Source organism: Dermacentor silvarum, chromosome 3, assembly GCF_013339745.2.
Source record: "Dermacentor silvarum isolate Dsil-2018 chromosome 3, BIME_Dsil_1.4, whole genome shotgun sequence".
NCBI lineage: Eukaryota > Metazoa > Arthropoda > Arachnida > Ixodida > Ixodidae > Dermacentor > Dermacentor silvarum.
The window spans coordinates 167,944,080-167,962,991 of record NC_051156.1 but is presented as its reverse complement, the minus strand read 5'-3'; the positions used below and the strand labels follow the sequence as shown (position 1 = coordinate 167,962,991).

General features: G+C 46.4%; 2 protein-coding genes across 3 annotated transcripts in view; one reads left to right on the top strand and one right to left on the bottom strand.

Moving 5' to 3' along the window:
• Positions 1-15,836, bottom strand: part of LOC119446027 (E3 ubiquitin-protein ligase Bre1) — a 35,427-nt gene extending 19,591 nt beyond the window's left edge. For both annotated transcript variants that reach the window (XM_049663825.1, XM_049663826.1), the window contains exons 1-8: positions 15,720-15,836; positions 14,021-14,147; positions 13,330-13,497; positions 11,129-11,283; positions 8,981-9,258; positions 3,567-3,712; positions 1,725-1,886; positions 256-423 (exon numbers count right to left, since the gene is read on the bottom strand). In XM_049663825.1, coding sequence (XP_049519782.1) covers positions 256-423; positions 1,725-1,886; positions 3,567-3,712; positions 8,981-9,258; positions 11,129-11,283; positions 13,330-13,440 — 1,020 coding nt within the window. In that variant the 5' untranslated portion in view covers positions 13,441-13,497; positions 14,021-14,147; positions 15,720-15,836. The remainder of the gene's footprint in view (positions 1-255; positions 424-1,724; positions 1,887-3,566; positions 3,713-8,980; positions 9,259-11,128; positions 11,284-13,329; positions 13,498-14,020; positions 14,148-15,719) is intronic.
• A 63-nt stretch (positions 15,837-15,899) lies between these two features.
• Positions 15,900-18,859, top strand: LOC119446028 (intraflagellar transport protein 22 homolog). The gene is made up of 5 exons (XM_037710336.2): positions 15,900-16,088; positions 16,227-16,309; positions 16,421-16,510; positions 18,278-18,376; positions 18,484-18,859. The coding sequence occupies exons 1-5, from the start codon at positions 16,059-16,061 to the stop codon at positions 18,758-18,760; spliced, it is 579 nt and encodes a 192-aa protein (XP_037566264.1). The 5' UTR covers positions 15,900-16,058; the 3' UTR covers positions 18,761-18,859.
• Positions 18,860-18,912: the final 53 nt, after the last annotated feature.

Genomic DNA, 18,912 nt, shown 5'->3' with positions numbered 1-18,912 from the left:
ATCAGCCACATACTCTCAAACGTTCACCGGACAAATGAAAACGATACCAGGGTTAGCGGGGCAGTGATCCAAAGAAGAAGAATTGGGTCGTGGGAGACCAGAAGGGTTATGACGACAAGGAAATAATACAGAGCTTGTATTCACACAAGAAACATTCCTGGAATGAGTTTTGCACAAGCCAAGTTTGTTGTCGTGCCTGTGAAAGCAGCAATGAGATGATGGCAACAGCCCAGCAGTTGGAAGACCACCTTGTACCTTGTGGTCATGTTGCAGCTGCTCCAGTTCGAGCAGCCGTGCCGATGCCAGCTCCCGCTGTTCCTCGAGCTGGCTCTGCAGGTCCTCCAAGCGCAGGGAGGCTGCTCCGCCACCGCCGCCAGAGCCCCCGCCAGAGGCAACCAAGGGCAAAGTGTCGACGCCGTCCACCTGCAAACGCACACATATTGCCATCTCCCACCCACCAGTACCACTACTAGAGGACAACCAGGGTCTCACCTTGGGTGCCCCTCATGGAAATGCTACCGAGACCAGCACCACGTACTAAGTGCAGAGAAAAATGTGCTTCTAAATTCGATGAGCTAGTCCTGCTTATTTGACAATACTAATTGAGTGTTGCAACAGTATGTTCGTTATAGTGAAAGCCCCAAAATTAACCATTTTGCCAATCAACCCATCAGTTGTCACCGTACGTGCTATCCACAAAAACGTCGCTGTTGGCTCTCGGCCCATGCTGTGACGATTTTCCATAGATTCCGTCAGCATGCATCCCCGTATATAGAGTGGAGCACGCAAAAGAGACGCTGACACCAAGAAAGCCGCTGACAATGAAAAATCTCCACGTCGCCTGTAAAGCGTATTGTCTCTTTGTTTGTTTTTCACATTCCTTGCCATGGACAATGCAACTTGCTTGAAGCGGACACCTGAACTATTCCAAAGTGCAAGCGCATGTAAACCACACCATCTGGAAAATGCGACTGTGTGGCATCCTCACGAGCACAGAGGTTACACTTCTTCATGCGCGTAGCTGGTACGGCCGCAGAAGGAAGCGCGAAAGAAAGAAGAGACATGCCTCAGTTGCTAGGCAACACTTGTTTGGACGGAGCCTGTGCCCACAAAACCTGGTGTGTCGTCGCTTCCGCATAAGAAAAAAAGAAAAAAAAGAAAGAAAAAAAAAAAGGCCTCTTCTGGCGTGTTTTTCCTCCGGTGTGGCCTTGGGTTTTCCGAATTCATTTGCCACGGCGTTCACTTTCTGTGCCTTGTTGTCAGCTAGCCTACTGTTCCGGCTGCCATAAAGGGTAAACGGAAATCTTAAGAATCCCCAGATTTCTGAACATTAGTTCGTAGTACTGAGGCGTCATTAACATGACCCGGAAACTGAATAATGATCATTATTCTGAAAAGTTCGGTATTCTGAAGTTCATAGTATTGAAATATTTTTAGATTGAAACTATAAGCAGTCAGCAGGGGATTTCTGAAATGTTTGTTAATGTGGTGTTTGTAGTAACGAGGTATCACTGTACAGGACTATTTTCAAGCTCACAAAACACTAAGGCGTGCATCAGGAAGGGAGTATGCGGGGAAGGGAGGGCAAGTTCAGATACTTAAAAACATCTGTCGGTTGGCCATAACGAAGACAAAAAAAGTTCTAAAAATTTTAAGAGAACATTTAGAGATTTAATTTAGAGATTTAAGAGATCAGAATGAGCCCAGGGCCCTCTCCCACTGACCTGGAAGCTCTTGATGCGCTGCAGGCAGTCGGCCAGGTTACAGTCGAGCTTCTCCTCACGCGCACGCACCTTGCTCAGCTCATACTCGAGCTCTTCCACTCTGTTGCGCAATTCGTCATTCTTGGTCTGCAGCGAGTCCACCTGGTCCTGGTGCTCCGACAACTGCACAACATCATTGCAAACAAAGCAATGCAGTCACGAAGTGCCCTCTGGACGAAGCGAGGACGATGTATATAATGTAAGGATCCCTTTCAATCGATTCTATTCCTCTCGCATCATCTGCTGCTCACAATTGGCCAATTGCAGTGACAACATACTGTATTTACTTGATTGTAATTCGAGTTTCTGGCATAATTTTTTTTGCTTGAACTCAACCCTCACATTACATTCGAATAACGAGCAGCAGTTTCGATGACTGAGGAGCTGGGAAACTCTGGCACAGCTCGGCGGCTCGATGTCAATGAGTCGATTCACAATGGTGGGACCAGCGGGAGGCCCTCTTTAAATGCAAAGCCGTTCGAATGGACTCTCTGGACCTCGTAGTGGCCTGGTACTGTCCCCGAATGAAATGGTTGTGTGGTCTTTTATGACGTACTTAATCACAAACGAGCTCGACGGCACAGGTGACTTGATTCTCGGGCGATCACTTTCGGAGATAGTTTCACTTTCACGAGACTTGGCTCGTCCCAGCACCGAACCTCTCGAAGTAAACGGCCAACAGTGCTCTTGGCACTGATAGCAAGCTTGGCACAGTGCCAGAAGCACTTTTCGGGGACGCTTTTGGTGCCGAGTCGCTCGAAATTTCATGATAGTGAAACTATCGCCGAAAGTGATCACCTGAGAACACTGCCTAACGGAATCTCCACCTCCTGCTCAGACGAAGATAAATGAAGAAAACTTGTTTCAGAATTGATTGCTTGAATAAAAGTGCCATTTGTCTTTCTGTTCTTCGCGCACTACATGTGCGGCTTTAATTTTTTTTTTTTTCTCGCGTGACTGGAACCCTCGCGTTACAATCACGGCGACCTTACAATCGAGTAAATACAGTAGTAGTTGGAGCACCGCTTGGACAACTGGCATAGTGCGAAAAGAAAAAGAATTGGAGTAGAATTCTTACCTTAACCTCGACCTGGACACCATAAAAAAAAACACCACTGTTATGCCAAGAGTCCCTTCACAGGCAGAACGTGATTAGAATAGACCAAGAGACGCAGATGAGCATCCCTCGTCAGGGCTCGTCTGATTTAGACACCTGCAAAAGCTGTTCCCTAATAGCTGGCAAGGATTAAGTGAAGCAAGTTGGAGCAAAATGTGCATGCCATGCCATTACAAGGGCTGTGTACAGTGGCTTGCCTTTGCAAACTTTGGTACTGCACCGGAAGGTTAAATTAATAATTGAAAATGCAGTGGAAGCCTGAACTTATATGTGCATAGTGCATTCATTTTGCTACAAATAAAGCAGAACATTGGTACACCCGGGAGTTCATACTTCAGATACACGCAGGAGTGGGTAGCATAACACGGTCTCCGTGGGGAGAAATGGCTTGTTGGAATACTGTGTGCAAGCATAACGAACGCCTTCTTTTTGCCAGCAAGTGTCATTTCTTTCAGCAGTACGAGCATCGACGAAAAGAGTGATCATTTGAACTATGTTATGTTAACAATCACAGAGTGAGAGATGCAAGGTACTAGTTTTAACAACCCTATGCCCCTCCACTGCAGTTGCCATCTGCTCGAAGTGAAGTAAAACGTGTACGTGTAGCATACCACACTAAATTTTCAATATTCTAGAACACTGCCGGCATAAAAGCCAATGGGAAAAAGAGCAGAGGTGTTACCAACCTTGAGGGTGAGCTTGTGGTTCTTCTCGTGCAATGACGTGACGAGCGCGTGGAGATTCTTGTTCTCCGTCTGCAGCTCTACGTTGGCTTGCCGTACTGCCTCGTTCAGGTCTGGCACTGGACCAGTGTCCATCACTGGCTCCCCGTCTACATTCAAATAAAAGGAGAAAGTATTGTTGAGTCTGTCAATCAACTACACGCACAGAAATTATCCACTTCAAAATTCACAAGTACAGGAGAACCTCGTTGATACGATCCCGTTTTGTACGATTTCCTGGCGCCAACGTTTGCGATCGAGAGCACAAAAGAATGACCCCGTGAGGAGAGAGTGCGGCGTAAGCGGACCGGAAGCTCCAAGTGAGGCGAGGCAAGGCGCAGTTCTCTGGGGGCGCGTGCGCAGTTTACTGTAGTTGCCAGGGAAAGGACCAGGTGGTGTGAGTGTGGTGGCGAGAGAGGAAGGAAGAGGTGGGTGGCGCGAAGTGCGTGTGGATGGACAGCACACTGACAGCGTGGTGGAAGAGTCGCAGAGTGCAGTAATAAAGGGAATGTTTACAACGAATGTGTTGACCTGTTGTCATCCGTAATAACCCAATACAGTTACGAGTTTTTTTAATCAGTCAGCACAGTAGAACCTCGCCCATGCGATTTCCCAGTGCCAATGTTTCTGTTTGAGAGCACAAAAAATGAACCAATACAGTTATGCTTCTTTACTGGCTCATACATTCCCGGAAAAGACAATATTTTGACACCAACGTTTAGTGAATCACCAAACTGTGATTGCATGGTCCACATTCTGGCTGCTAGATTCCATGTAAACAAAAAAAAAAAAGGCGCAAGGGGCACGCGATCGAGAACAGTAGTCGCTCGCCGCAGCAGCTTCCATGCAATACACGCCTGCCCGTGCCAGCACCATCTTCAATTTCTTATTCCAGTACCAGCAAATCTCCTCCCGGATCTTTGCACGCCACATTCGCAGTTGCAAAATATTTGCAAAAGATTTGCTGCCACAATACATCAGCAATGGGCATGTGAAAAAAAAAAAAAAATCAACGGATCTCATGCTCATGTAGGAATTGGGGAGGTCCTGCAACATTTTTCTAACTAATCCTAGAATGGCCTCAAAGGACGTGGTCTCCCAAATCTAATGGCGCAAAAAGTTTTAGAATCAACTATAAATGCAGCTATCGCACCAATACCAAGCTTTCTCTCTCTTTTTGTCTCTGCTAGCGCGCTGGAAACTACACGGCAGAGAAGGGAAAAGCCCCGGCCAAAAGTTGAGTGTTGCGGCACCCCGTGGTAGCCTACACTATGCAGCACGCTACTGCCATCTTGGGGGCCACCCGCAGCTGACGTAGCTATGCGCAGTGCAAAGATAACATTATATTCATGTCTTTTTGAAATCGCAAACATATATATTTTATATATTTTCATTTCATGAAGCTGCATGACAGCATTGTGGAAGCGAGAGCAAGCGACTTTTCGCTTTCTGACACAAGATAAGTTGCCTGTTGCATGCGGTGCAGTAATATTTCGCTCACATGTTCACAGCTGCCTCTACGACAGATCGGCAATGTTTGCTTACAACTTTAAAAAAGTGTTTCAGGGCCCCTTTAAGCGAAGCTTTTGGCGATGTTTGCACAAATGGTACAGTAAATGTAATGCAAATGTAACGCTAATGATCGAAATGCTTGCGGAAAATGAAATAAATGAAGTGTTATTTTATGCAAGTAAAATGCTAATGACACAAGAGCAATCCAAGGTTTTAGAATCAACTATAAGTGCCGCTATCGCACCAATACCAAGATTTCTCTCTCTTTTTGTCTCTGCTAGCGCGCTGGAAACTACACGGCAGAGAAGGGAAAAGCCCCGGCCAAAAGTTCCCATGTCAGAACATTTAACTAAAAATTTAATGCTCACAAATTTTGTGCAAGGAAACAAAGTAAGTAATTTACCCTATGCTGTCCCAGCACAACGCGATTAAGCAAATTTAACATAGTGACACAAATGTTTAAATGCAGCCATGGCCTTTATTTAAGGGCAACAGAAATGCACATTAGGAGCACACAACCACTAGGGGGCTGGCGTATGTTACCACCTTCTCGTGTACCTCTCTGTTGCAGAGTTCTTTAATTCTTGCCTCTGGTAGCGGGTAGTGGATAATTACGGCAATGGGGTTGCAAAGCTATAATGATGACGGAATGATCCCGATGAAACCATGGCGTCCTGACAACCGCAGCATGACGACTATGGAGTGACCACAGCTGCATGACAATGCCAACGACTGCATGTGAAGGAATAACGACGGAGTGACAATGGAAGGACATTCGAATGACGACGATGGAATAATGATGAATAATTGATGACAGATTGATAACGGCAGAATGATGAAAATGGAACCATGACGGGAGTGATGAGGACGGGGTGACGACAGAGCGACGACGGTGGAATGATGACAATCTAACCACGAAGGCCCGAGAACAACGACATGCAACAAAGACGGTGTGCCGACAACATAACGACTCCAAAGCTTCATTTACCTAATAAAGATGTTTATTCTCTCTCTCTCTCAGATTCAAAATCGAAACAAAAATTCCGGCAGCACCCATCTCATGATGAACGTTGACGTTAATGCGAGTAGCATTGAAGCAATACACCACATTGCTGCCACAGAGATGCACCATGTATGATGCGAGTATGCAGCAGAGTTCTTTCCCGCTTCCCTCTGGACACGCCACTCCATCTAGCAGTGCTACCGCGAAGTCTACGCGTGGCACCCGTGAATACATATTCGGACACGATCGCGTTAATATGTACGATGCGGCTTCGATTCCGCGCTACTCCGGATGAATTCTTCTCAATTTCTTTTTGTAACTGAAGAGTTCCCCATATCCAGTGGCACAAACCCATTCACCGAAATTTATGTCAAAGAGGCTCATTGAAGAATGGCACATAGCCAGTGACACATCCCCAAAAACCCAAGTTGGCGTGAAAGTCGGTTCATTGAAGAGCGGTACATACCGAGCATCGATAACCAGTGACCCAAGTTGGTCCGACGGTTGGTTTCGAACTTGGTTCCCTCAGCACAGCAGCCCAATGCTCTAGCCATTAGATCGTGGACTGCCCGGTGACCCAAGTTGGCAGGAATACAGTTAGAGATGTAGACTGACAGATAGACAGGCAGATAGACACCGGAAAGCGTGTGAAGAGTGCTAATCGTATTAAAAGCCAAGTATCGAATAGAATATCCCATGTCAGAACATTTAACTAAAAGATTAATGCTCACAAATTTTGTGCAAGGAAACAAAGTAAGTAATTTACCCTATGCTGTCCTTGATTTCATATGATTGTGGCTAACAGCTTGGATCTGTGTTTCATGGCAACCTTTTATTGCGTAGAGTTTTGCTTTCCAGTTTTTCTACAAAATACAGGAGGGTTTACCCATATTAGGCCAGGTAGGCCTTGTGGGTTATCGTAAGCCAATCTCAGGGGTGGAAGCAGGCTTGAGCCTTTTGAAGCAGCTCAGGGAGCAGGAAAAGTACTGCTTTGGAGCAGCTTTGAAGCAATAAAAGGGGGTTTTGGAGCAGCTTTGGAGCATCAAAAGGCGAGTTTTGGAGCAGATTTCTAAGGTCAAACATGATTGCTAATTGCAATTTTTTATTTCTGGTAAACACACAAAACAAAAATTCAAATGGCTTTTACTCAACATTCAATAGTGAACCGACTACACTTTTGACAAATTAAAAAAATATGTTACCATCATCAAAACATCACAGCTGACAGAGCAACTAAGAAAAAACTACAGATAAGCGATGCTTTGAATCGCTACACCTGACTAGACTTTAGACAAATGAAACCGCGTTTAGAGGCGATGGTAACAAGCAGGCGCCTTTTCATTTTCGGACTCAGTGTCATTTGCCACCTATCAAAGATTCTGAAATCGGGAGGGCCAAGGAAACAGTGTCTTTGCCACCCTACAAGATTCTGAATCGGGAGGCCACGGAAAGATTGTGCAACTAGATCGTGCTAATAGATCTGTGCCGCTCCAGCACCAACATAACTGTGGGATGCGCTCGCTCACGCGTCCCCTGATGTTGTTAGTGTCGTGATGCTAACGCCACCGAACGGCGAGGTCACTTGGCAGAAAAAGGTCGGAGGCGCTCTCTCTTTGGATTGGGATCGGCGACGAACACGCACGAACGCTTCGCGCGTGCGCCGGCCCGCTTCGCGCGACCGTCGCGCGAGGCTTAGAGCGGGACACCGGTATGGACGAACACGGATCGTTCGAGCGCGCCACCGTTCGCGTGACTGTACACGTGAACGACTAGGCGATGGTGTCATAGCATGGGGCGAACGTATTCGCTCGCTATCGGGTCGCGGTGAGTCGGATTTCCTTGATTTGTCGCGCGCCCGTGTGAATGTTCAATTGGTTGTAATTCGGCTAGTGTGCATTAGTGTATGAAAGGCGCAATAAATGCCCTTTTGATTGTTTGCACTACTGTGTTGTCGTTCCTTTGTCTCAAGAGCACATGTGAGACCCCACAAACATTAGTTGATAACACCCAACAAAGCAGTGCCGATTAGGTCTAATGGCCCAGGCAGTTTGGCTGTGGGACGAAAATTCGACACTGGCCACTGTTGCAGAAAACTTGCCGCTAATATGTTCGTACAAGTGGCTCATCAGTGATTGTTCCCAAGATCACGTGTACACGTCAGACTGATGGCTGTTAAATTGGTGTTCGGTTCCACGGGCAACTAGTTGGCAATTACTACCGTGGGCGTGCGTACCAAGTTCTCTTTTGTGCTTAAACTTGCGCATGGACAGAAAGCTCTGAACTACATGAATATGTGAGCAAGAACACATGTACCTAATATGATCTGCATACCTTCCGGTGGCTAATTAAGCCAGTTTTCGCAGATGCTTTCGGCCTTTCAATGCGCGCTGCTTTTGTCACCGCTCCCTATGTCCACATTGCATTATCGTTTGGATTAGTCCTGTCGACCTAGACGAACCATGTACCAACAGAGGCAGCAAGCATTAATTAGGGCACCAACCAACGAATATACGGCGCTGCTTTTGTCACCGCTCCCTATGTCCACGTTGCATTATCGTTTGGATTAGTCCTGTCGACCTAGACGAACCATGTACCAACAGAGGCAGCAAGCATTAATTAGGGCACCAACCAACGAATATACGGAGTCCACATTCTGTCAACTTGATGAAACTAGCTGAAGAACGCAAAATTCTTAACCCTTTCTGCACCTGTATGCATTTCACAATTCTGAAGATGCAAGAAATGTTGAGAATTCAATGGACAGAATTGACTGGCGCCTGAAGGTGGTAGGGTTCGAGCCCCCAGTGAAGACTTCCCCACCCCGGTTTCAAGAACAGACAGGAGGGAGACGAGCAGTACTAACCTGCACCGGGGGGTTCTTCCCCTTGAAGGGCCAGCATGACCTTGTGGTTTCTCTGTACCAGGCGGTCGAAGGCCTGCAGCAGCTTGGCAACGGCACGTGTCGACACCTGCACTCGTTGGGCGAGTTTCTCGTCGAGTTCCTCGCGGTCCCAGTGCAGCAGCATGCCCAAGAACGACGTGGTTGCTTCAGCCTCATTACGCTGCTCTGACTCGTCCCACGCCTCTGAGTCGAAGCGCTGCAGCAGGATCCGCAGGTCCTCATTCAGCTGGTTCCAGTACCTGCGCACATGAGGCCCCCACAGTGTCACATCTCGGGAAGAGGCTGGGTGTAGGAGGCCACTCATTACAGGACAACCACAAATGTACCACAACACAAGACAGTGCAATGGGAAGAGTAAAGAAGGACGCCTACGATGAGGACAGCAGACATCCCAATTACAAGCAGCAGCAAGAGACTAAAGGGTCTGCACATTCCAATCCATTCTGGTGCGCATGGCACCAGATGCCAAAGCCAGATCAGCCTTGTAGTGTTCACCAGTGTTAAGTGCCCCGCCACCAGCTTCGGGACACAGAGAGGACGTGGCCCAACATGAGCATGTATTTCATCATGTCGGTACATGATGCATCACATGTAGTAGCTCGACATGAAATTGCTACTCATCCTGTGCAACACAGGCACCATCCTATGGCGTCAAATGCTTATTAATTCGGAGTTGCTTGACTGCACACCTCTTAATTTCAACAAACCTCGCAGCACAGCAACATTGTAAGCCACAAGATGTGTGATGCAAAGGATGCACAAGCATCCTGCCAAAACACAGACACAGAGGGTACATCGTTATAGTAATCACAATTTGAAAAGAGCAGAAACATCCATGCTTCTATTTTAATTTTTTTTATTTGCCACAAACATATACCTGCCTGAGTGTGAACCTTAATATTTGTCGAAACCCCACGGACATGACAAGGCATGACAGGGAGGCGTATTTTGCTTGCTGTCGAGCGCAGCTTGAAATGCTCGGTACGAGTAGAAAAGCTCTCGGCAAGCACAGCTGTCGTGGTACACTCATGATAGCAAGAATTTTATCAAAGTTTTGTCCTGAGCACGCACCTCGTACGGGATAGCCCCCCCCCCCCCCCCCCCCTTTGTCTGCACATTATTAACATTTAGACGCAGCACACAAGCAGCAGCTAACTCTGAACAACAGATACTGACAAGCAACACATTGTTTTTTAGATCACAGTGACTTATTTAGCAACTTTACTGCTGCTGATTTCGCCTGCTTCAGGAGCTACTTTGAATAAACAGGTACTCAAAGCAAGTACCCTTCCAGGATATGCCGTCTAGTGCTGCCACAAAAGGGCAACACCAGGTACCACCGCAATTTCTTTTTTGTATGCATATTTTTCAATCTTGCATCGCCCCATCCTTCAACATCCTCAAAAACTTTTTTGCGGGCAGAATGTATTTTTCGAAAAAAACTTTACACAATATTATTAAAATCATAGAAAAGCCCAAATTCATAAACTTTACGAAAAGTTTGGGAGAGTTGACAGGTATGCAAACAACCTAGAATTTGCCTCAATGTAGCACGATGTGGCTGCATGAGTATCAAGGCACAGTGTGGTGCGGGAACCACATCACTGCTAGCACAATGCGGAAAGTGTAGACAGCAAAACTTGTAACATTTTAAGACCAATCAGTTATAGCTTATAGCTATATAATTTATAGCTTAAAGTCTAGGCAACTTTACTGCTGGCTCTGAGAATGTAAAAATATATATATATATATATATAACAATAATTATTAAGATAACATTATTTTCTCGCTTCTGCTAAGTTACACATACACAGCAGAAAACAAGAACACAAGCATAGAATAGTAACAATGCAAGGCATCACTCTTTCTTATGCGTGCTTCTTTGCCTGCTTTGTGCTGTATACAAGACACATTAAACCCACCAGTCCGATCAGTTGCCCAAGTTTCTGGTAAAAATGCCAGTAGCGACATTATCAATAATTTGAATGAATACGTACTTGTTCAAGGAACTTCAAACAGCTAGTGTTTAAACTGTTTAAGATGTGCCACAGCTTCTTGCACGATGCAGTGACTGTTGTAGCCATAAATTTAAAAGAAAGAATGAGTCACCTGTTAACAACTGTGAGGACCCCTTCGTCGGATGTTTGCCGTTTCTCCAGCTGCTCCACGCGTGCCCGCAGCTCATTCTCTTGCCGCACACGCTGCTCGAGACGCTGCGCCAGCTTGCGATTTTGGAACTGCAGCGTCTTCATGTCCATCTCCTCCTGCGGGGTGACAGCAGCAAGCGTCACATGTCACAGATGCAATCACTGATGGCACAAGAGGGCTGCACTATTTCCAGGGAAGAATGCAGAAGCGGCAGGCACTGGACTCGGAACATTGACGGGGCATTAAAGAAGAGTATGAACTTAACCTAGACTGGTAGCTTATGCCTCTGGAATGCCGAAAGGTCAGCATTACTGTAAGTGGAGGCGTATAGCAAACTATAAAATGTGAGTGTAGACACATTGCCTTAATGGCTTAAAAAGCGCCACAAAATGTAGTCCTACATGCACTTATCTATGAGCTTGAGTCAGCAAAAACTTCGCATGGCCCAGTACCTGTATGCAGCATGCCTACGCTCTGAAACTGAAACTTCACCTTGCGTTTTACTGCCGGCTGGGCCTAGCAGCACATACTTAAACTTAATGCCACGCAAACTAGCACCAAAGTTATTAGACAAGACATCAACAATTAAGGCATACAGTATGGATCTTCAAGGAACACTCAAAAACAATGAAGTATGATGCAGTCCGAAAGTTGGACAAACAATCGTTTGCTTGGGAAGAACAATAGACTCTGCTCTTAATAATAAAGCTAGCTTTCCTGCAAGGCAGGAAAGGACGGAGAGAGTGACACAGCAAACCCAGTTTGAAGCATTTGACTGTATCACAGTAAAGCTCCCATGAGTCAAACAAAACGTGTGTTAAATAAAAGCCCCTCAATAAATAAAAGTAGCCCCATCTCGGCCGCCCCGCACTCGTTCTTCACTCTCTTGCGCATCCACCTCAACAGTAGCACCAGCAACACTTGCAACGTAGCGGACAATCTCAGATAGAAAATTGCATAACTCGGGCTTCATTTTTTCTTTGTTTGAAGTTTAATGTATTGTCTACTACTGTTCGTTCCCCGCCATTAAATGAGTTTTTAGTCACCATAGGAGAGACTTTAGAATATGTTATTTTTTTTTACCTGTATTTGCCTTTTTTATGCTAATCTGCTCCTGCTAACCCACTCCTGCTATAGCCCCATATAGGACTGCAATATGTACAATATAAATAACTAAATAAATAAATAAATTTCCACGTAGTGGTACATCTCAACTGAAATTGCTTTGTTACTACTCATGGCATAGCTACAACCTTGTATAAAGCAAGCTTTAAATTATCAATACAATGTAATTATCCTCTCTCAAATTGCAGCAGGCAATTTTGCTCTTCTTCTTTCTGGGGTTTTACCTAAACGAGTAACAAAATACGCCAACACGGAAAACAAACAAATGCACAAACGACGTAGCATCAGTGGGAAGAGCATGCAATAGAAGTCTGTATTATCCACTGAGTCTTTAGAGCTTCATTTTTACCTCACAAGTGTAGCAGTTTATGCAGTCACTCAGACACACTAGAATTGCTTGCGCTACATGTGTGTAATGCAAAACAAATCGCTTCTTTTACTAAAGCATTTCCTACAAGCGCATGCACGGCAACTCATCATGGACAGCAAGAGCCGTCAGGAAGAGCGCCATTTCGGGCAGCACGTTCATGACGGAGGCCCTCCATACTGCACGGGCCGAAATGCGTGCAGACCACTGCAACAGAAATGGTGCTGAATAGCCTTTTAGTAAAGCTCATTTTTGCCCATGCAAAAAACGAAGAAATAAAGACCGAGGGTACCGCGTGACGACGCTAGCCCAAGAGAAAGGAGGAGACGCGCAGCTCAAGCTACGGAGAAGGTAGAACAACGAAGAGCAGGTGAGGGGCTGTAAGTTTAAAAGATGACGATACTTTTGTTCACTGAGGGAGTTATCGCAAATGACGTTGTAGAGCCACTCGCAACACTGGTGCAGGCAACTCTGCCCAGGTCCCAGGAGAAGTACTTCTGTCTCCTCACCAGTGCTATGTGCTCTTCTTCACACCGGTCTCGTAGGCGACATTACAACGTCTGCAGTTGTATGGACAGACACACAAGAGGCCTTGTGATCTGTTGCTCGCTGCCTCTAGGCGTGCTGTTACTAGTAACAGGCAGTGCCGGTATCTAGAGGGCATCCTTACCAGTGTGGAGACCTGTCCGATCCGGAAGGGTTCAAAGTGAACCTTCTTTGCCGGAGGGCCCGAGGAGGTACCCCCGGGAGATTCTTGCGGGGCTGGCCGCTTGGAAGCCATCCTGGCTGGCTTCCGGCAGCCGCCGCCTCCCGGGCTCACCTCAGATATGTTGGGAACCTGTAGCACAAGAGAGGGAGAAAGGCGTGCCAACGTCTTATACTAATACCTTCAACGAACGAAGGTGTTACAGAAGGGAGTAGTGAAAGAGACAAAAGGAGTACATGGCATGAGTGATTGGTACATAGTATAATCTTCAATGGGAGATTTAAATGTGGAAGCATTGAGAATAATGACAACAGAGGTCGGCAAGCAATCCCATTCATTGGCTGTCTTCGGGGTGAATGCTACCCGAAGCTTTGCAAACACCGTTTCGTTCATTACGTTTTTATAAACTTTAAATAGAAGCCAGATGTGGGCTACGTAGCCACTGAGGTACCCTGTAGTTCATTTTGGCTGCTGGGACGCCTGTAAACTAGGATGCTTTTTGAACAGCCCACTCCCATTTCTTTACGAAACTTCCAGCTCAATAAATGATACTGTAAGTGCTTCACCGCACTACAAACACTTCCATCAAATACCCTAAGTGGGGCTGCCTACCAGTGCCAACTCTCTCATCAACAAACCAAAGAAAAACACTTGCCTGACCTCTTTATGCTCATGTATTGCATTTATACCAAAGCAATAAGGATGGATAATTGATGCTCCGCTCGTTGGTGGTAAATAGGTACAGAACTGCGACGCCTTCCATGTAATAATTGCGCTGCACTCTGCGACATAAAGGTATGAAACATAATTATACATCAAATTACATGATGAGTACCTATATCTTTCATATGTTCAGCACTAGTTACTGGTTGCTAATGTGACGGGTGAGATACTTCGCAGTGCTGCCTGCTATGTGTGAGACGGAGCATAGAATTCCTCTCCCCTCTCAATTTAGAGTGCTTCTCTTGTTCTTCAGCTGCTGCATGAATGCTTGTGAGGAATGGGGAATGTGCCTCCCTAATTGCATGCCCTTGTTCTGAAAAGCAATGTCTTAACTCAATATAACTCCTACACTCTTGTGCAAAAGCCCCACCTTTTCTTAAATACCGCATCAGCAGCCAGCAAGAGAAGCCCTGGGATAGACATTAAAACATGCAGCACAAAGCTAGTAAGTATAGTTAGTCACACACAGTGGCATTTGGTTTACAGCGAATGTCCTGTACAGATGTTGACCAGTACACTACAGCAATGCCCCTGACAGATCACTACACCCTATACACCACTTTTTGAAGCTTAAGAGCAAATATTAAGCAAAACATGCCACTCAATTAACTGCATGGTGTTTGCACTCTATATCGTGCAGGGCTTCTTATTTTCCCGCTATTTTAATGCGTGGTGCAGGGGGAAGTAAGCTGCACTAATCAGTACTCAATTAGCATTCCTCAAGGCCACGATAACCCGTAGGTAAGGTGCGTTACCAGCTTAGTGATGCTCAACTTGCGACTGCTGCCGAATTTCGCCACTACATTTTAATGACGTTAAGTTACTTTGGTGCATTCTCTAAAAAGCAGTGCTGCAGCTCCTTAACTGCCCTTGAGGGCGCCGCATTAGGATTTCGACCGATCTTTACTAGTGACCTCATTTTCAGCCTTTTGTCGCGTATTTCCTCTTCCTATTTCTAAGCGATACGCCCTCGGTATCATAAACGCACGCCGAAATCCTGGACGCCAGCGACGTTTCCATTACGTCCGCAACAACCGCCCTCTGGCCCGTCTAAACTATGAAGCGAAACCTCGCATATGCTTGGCGCACGGTCGCGACGATGGGACAAACTTCAACCCTCGGGCGGTCGAAATGGGCGTTCAGGCCACTGGTCAGAGATGCCCAAACCGCGGTGACAGTTTTTTATCGTATTAAAAAGTAATCCTTTCACTAATATATACGGAGTTCGCAGCGAATTAGACGACTGGAAGTCGGCTAGCCCCATCGTGAGCCCTGACAATACCAGCAACTGTCAAGGATGATCGCTCCCGATCAGATCTCGGAAAAAAGTTTTCCTGTTTGGCCGCCTCGACTAGTCTGTTGCGCAGTCGCTAATCGACCTGTCTGACAGCTTTCCTGCCACCGCCTTCCCTAGCCCGACTGTTGTCAGGCAATATCCATTAGGGCTAAACCCGCAGTACACTTTCTCGAAGCCGCGACTGCTTGAAATCGCCAACACGGTACTCTAGAGCCAGACGACGTTGCTATGGAGGCGGAAAAATGCCGCAGTATCGCGCGCCTCGTACGATACGTGCTGTGTTCTCGACACCTGTAGGTAGCTCGTCGATTTTTTTACCTTAAGCGTTAGTTACCTTTTGTGGTGTTTCTGAGGCGACTGCGGCAAGCCGATGAACTCTACAATACACGCAGTCGCAACGCAGATACAACACACATCAAAAGAAAATTGGCGCGATGGTGGCTCCTCTGGCGGTCGGAAACAAATGTGACGCGAGCAAATACTTGATCCGGCCACCGTGGTTCCGAAACTCCGTGCTTGGCCGCTCGTCCGCGAATTTTTGTGCGGAGGAAAGCTTTCTCACCGTCAAAAGGTACTCTCGCCAAGTTCTGCTTGCGTTCTAAGGAGAGCGAATTAGAGTTCCCGTAGAAGCTGGCTGCATCGACTGCTGGAATACTACATTTATCTAAAAACTATGAAAATAATAGTTATTGGACCCTGTCAGGTAAGCATGCAGCCTTGTGTTGACACCGTGTTGCCCGTGGTAACGTCAGTACCCCCCCTCGCTTTACTTCATAGAAACTCTGTTTTATTGTAAGTTAACGACACTTCAACCATGCCATGCTATTTTATTTTTCCCCAGTCTGGAAAGACGGCTATTTCCAACTACCTGGCCGAGGCAACTGAAAACTCTTCCGGGCAATACCAACCTACAAAAGGCGTGCGGTAAATGTATACCCGTGTAGTACTTCCATAAAGGACTCGTTAAAAATTCATAAACCCTTTGAACAAGATTGGTTGTTCGAAACTGACAGTTCTTAAACATTTCTGTTTCAGAATCTTGGAATTTGAGAGCCCACAAATTTTAGTGAAGGGCCGACAAACCACGACGCCGGTTGAACTTTGGGACTGCAGTGGAGACCAAAAGTAATAACCTACTTTTCTAGCAGCTAGGCTACATCTCAGTTAATTATGATCACACTGGTGAACCAATATGTAACGTGTAGGGACTGTAAATTACTTAATTATTATAACGAACAGTTCCACAAACATTTCGGTTAATGCCAATTAATGTTTGAGATGTGATCCTTCTCGCGGCGATCCCGTGGCCGCTGCCATGTTTGATCACGTGGTGACGCGTCCATTGCTTGCCTCAACTAGAGTGTACTAGACCAATAGTGCCTCTTTTACTAGTAAAGGAGGCATTGACTAGACAATGGTCTAGTACACTCTACCTCAACTACCTCCGTTGCCTCCTTGTTTACAATGGAAGTGTATGACGCCGGCGCGGCTTAGAAAACCTCTGTTTCGGGAGATATCGTAGACGGTGACTGGGTGGACGACACGAAGCTTTGGCCACAGCTTTAGAGAACATGTGAAGGCGCTTTTGGAGCTGATTAAGCTACGTCCAAACGGCGCGATCAGCGTATGGCGCTAATCCCGGCCGCGGCGGCCGCATTTAATTCGATGGAGGCGAAATGCAAAAACGCCCGTGTGCTTGCGTTGTAGTGCACGTTAAAGAACCCCAGGTGGTCAAAATTAATCCGGAGCCCTCCACTACGGCGTGCCTCATAATCAGAACTGGTTTTGGCACGTAAACCCCCAGAAAGAAGAAGCGTATGGCGCTTGCTCTAAAAGCGGGGCTAAATATGTATTTTAAATAAGCTATCCAAACTTTCCGCTCATGAATTGAATCAGGATTAGCGTGTTTTGCTCTTCGTTCTTTATTTGGCAAATATTTCGAAGCAGCGGCTTGTTAAGTTTCTAACTCAGTAACCTCGGTGCGGTCACCGTTATCTGATCATTTTCTGCCTAATCGCTCGCGGGTGTGATCAGTTCCGTTAGATCTGTTCTTGCTGCACACAAGGCTTGAAACGTAGCTGTTCTGCACATTATACCTTGTAGCAAATGCGTATTTTCGCTTGTGGACCGTCACGAAACATTCAGCTTCGACCATTCGTGCGCTATCGGTGTAATACCGTTGTGCGTATACAGTGCGCATATATTCAAGTGGTCGCCCATTCAATTATTCTTGGCACGTTGGCGAAAGTATAGGTGTGAGTGTTCTTGCTTGTTGGGGTACTAGATGTGTGTAGATACTGTGCGCGAAACCTACTATGACAGAAAGCGGCGCTACTCCCATTCTCATTGTTTAACAAGCGGTATACTCACTCTTGCCGACGTACCAGAGCTGAAGCCCTTTCTTTGAAGGTTAGCAATACACCGCTAGCGGATAAACAAATTTGGGTATCCTCGAGGAAAGCCGTACATCTCGAAGTGCTGGGAACATGTACGGACAATAGCAGCAGCGGTCCGCGAACTTGGCCCCACATATATCATTCCTTAATATGCCACTCACTATTTTTGCAGCCAACTACTGCACACGTATTCAAACCACATGATTCAAACCAGCATTAATGGAGCACAGTGCGTTAGCGAAAACTCAGTTGCATTTCCGACAGGTGATCGCACAGAAGTTCGGTAGAAGCGGTAATGGTTTCGTATTCGTGCGCGGTCGCCATCGCGCCGGTATGGCGCGATGGCGCGGGGCTACAGTGTACTAGTACACTGTAGCGGGGCTTTAATGGCGCGCCGCCGTAAGCGCCATCTCGTTTCTATACACCAAACTGATTTAATAGATTTTAATTTTTGCCTGCATATGTGCAATTCCTTATGCCGTACGTGCTCTTACAGGTATGAAAACTGTTGGCCCGCGTTTGCTAAAGATACACAAGGCATTGTATTCGTCTATTCCTCGGACCAAAAGAATGTATCAACGGCGCTTGACGTATGGTAAGCATTTTTCTGCGGGCGCATTTTGAAGCGCGCCTGCATTTTCGAGGGGCGAGCGCCATTTGTTCTGAAGTCTTAAGTGCAGTGTTGTAATTTCTGCCATCCAGGTACAACAACTTCGTTCAATCGCAAGGCGTGAGGGACTCCCAGTGCGTCGTGTTCTGTCATCGAAAGTCAAGCGACCGCCCTGCAGGAAATCCTTCCCAACTGTCACACTTGTTTGCCCGGATCACTTGGGTGTCGACGAACATAGACGACACCGAAGATGGCGGTAAAGGCGGAGAGCAGACGCGACACGAGTTCAACAAGTTTCTGGAACGCCTGTCAAATGAGTTGAACGAAAGGCACGACCAGGAGGAGCTCAGCATCATTGGACAGGCTTGACATCTGAACGATGCTTAGCCGAATCCCAGCTTCGATTGCTCAGAAAATAATAATAATAAAGAATCGTTTATCCTTGACGAACAAAACCCCGCAAATAAACAATTTAAAACATTGACGCCACCAGTGGCTGCATCCATCAACGGTCATCACAT

What these genes read in the sequence shown, in the direction of transcription:
- LOC119446028 (XM_037710336.2), top strand. Translation starts at nt 16,059, where the DNA reads ATGAAAATAATAGTTATTGGACCCTGTCAG. An exon ending in TAGTTATTGGACCCTGTCAG is followed by an intron (nt 16,089 to 16,226) that starts GTAAGCATGCAG and finishes ATTTTTCCCCAG; the next exon opens with TCTGGAAAGACGGCTATTTC. An exon ending in GACTGCAGTGGAGACCAAAA is followed by an intron (nt 16,511 to 18,277) that starts GTAATAACCTAC and finishes GTGCTCTTACAG; the next exon opens with GTATGAAAACTGTTGGCCCG.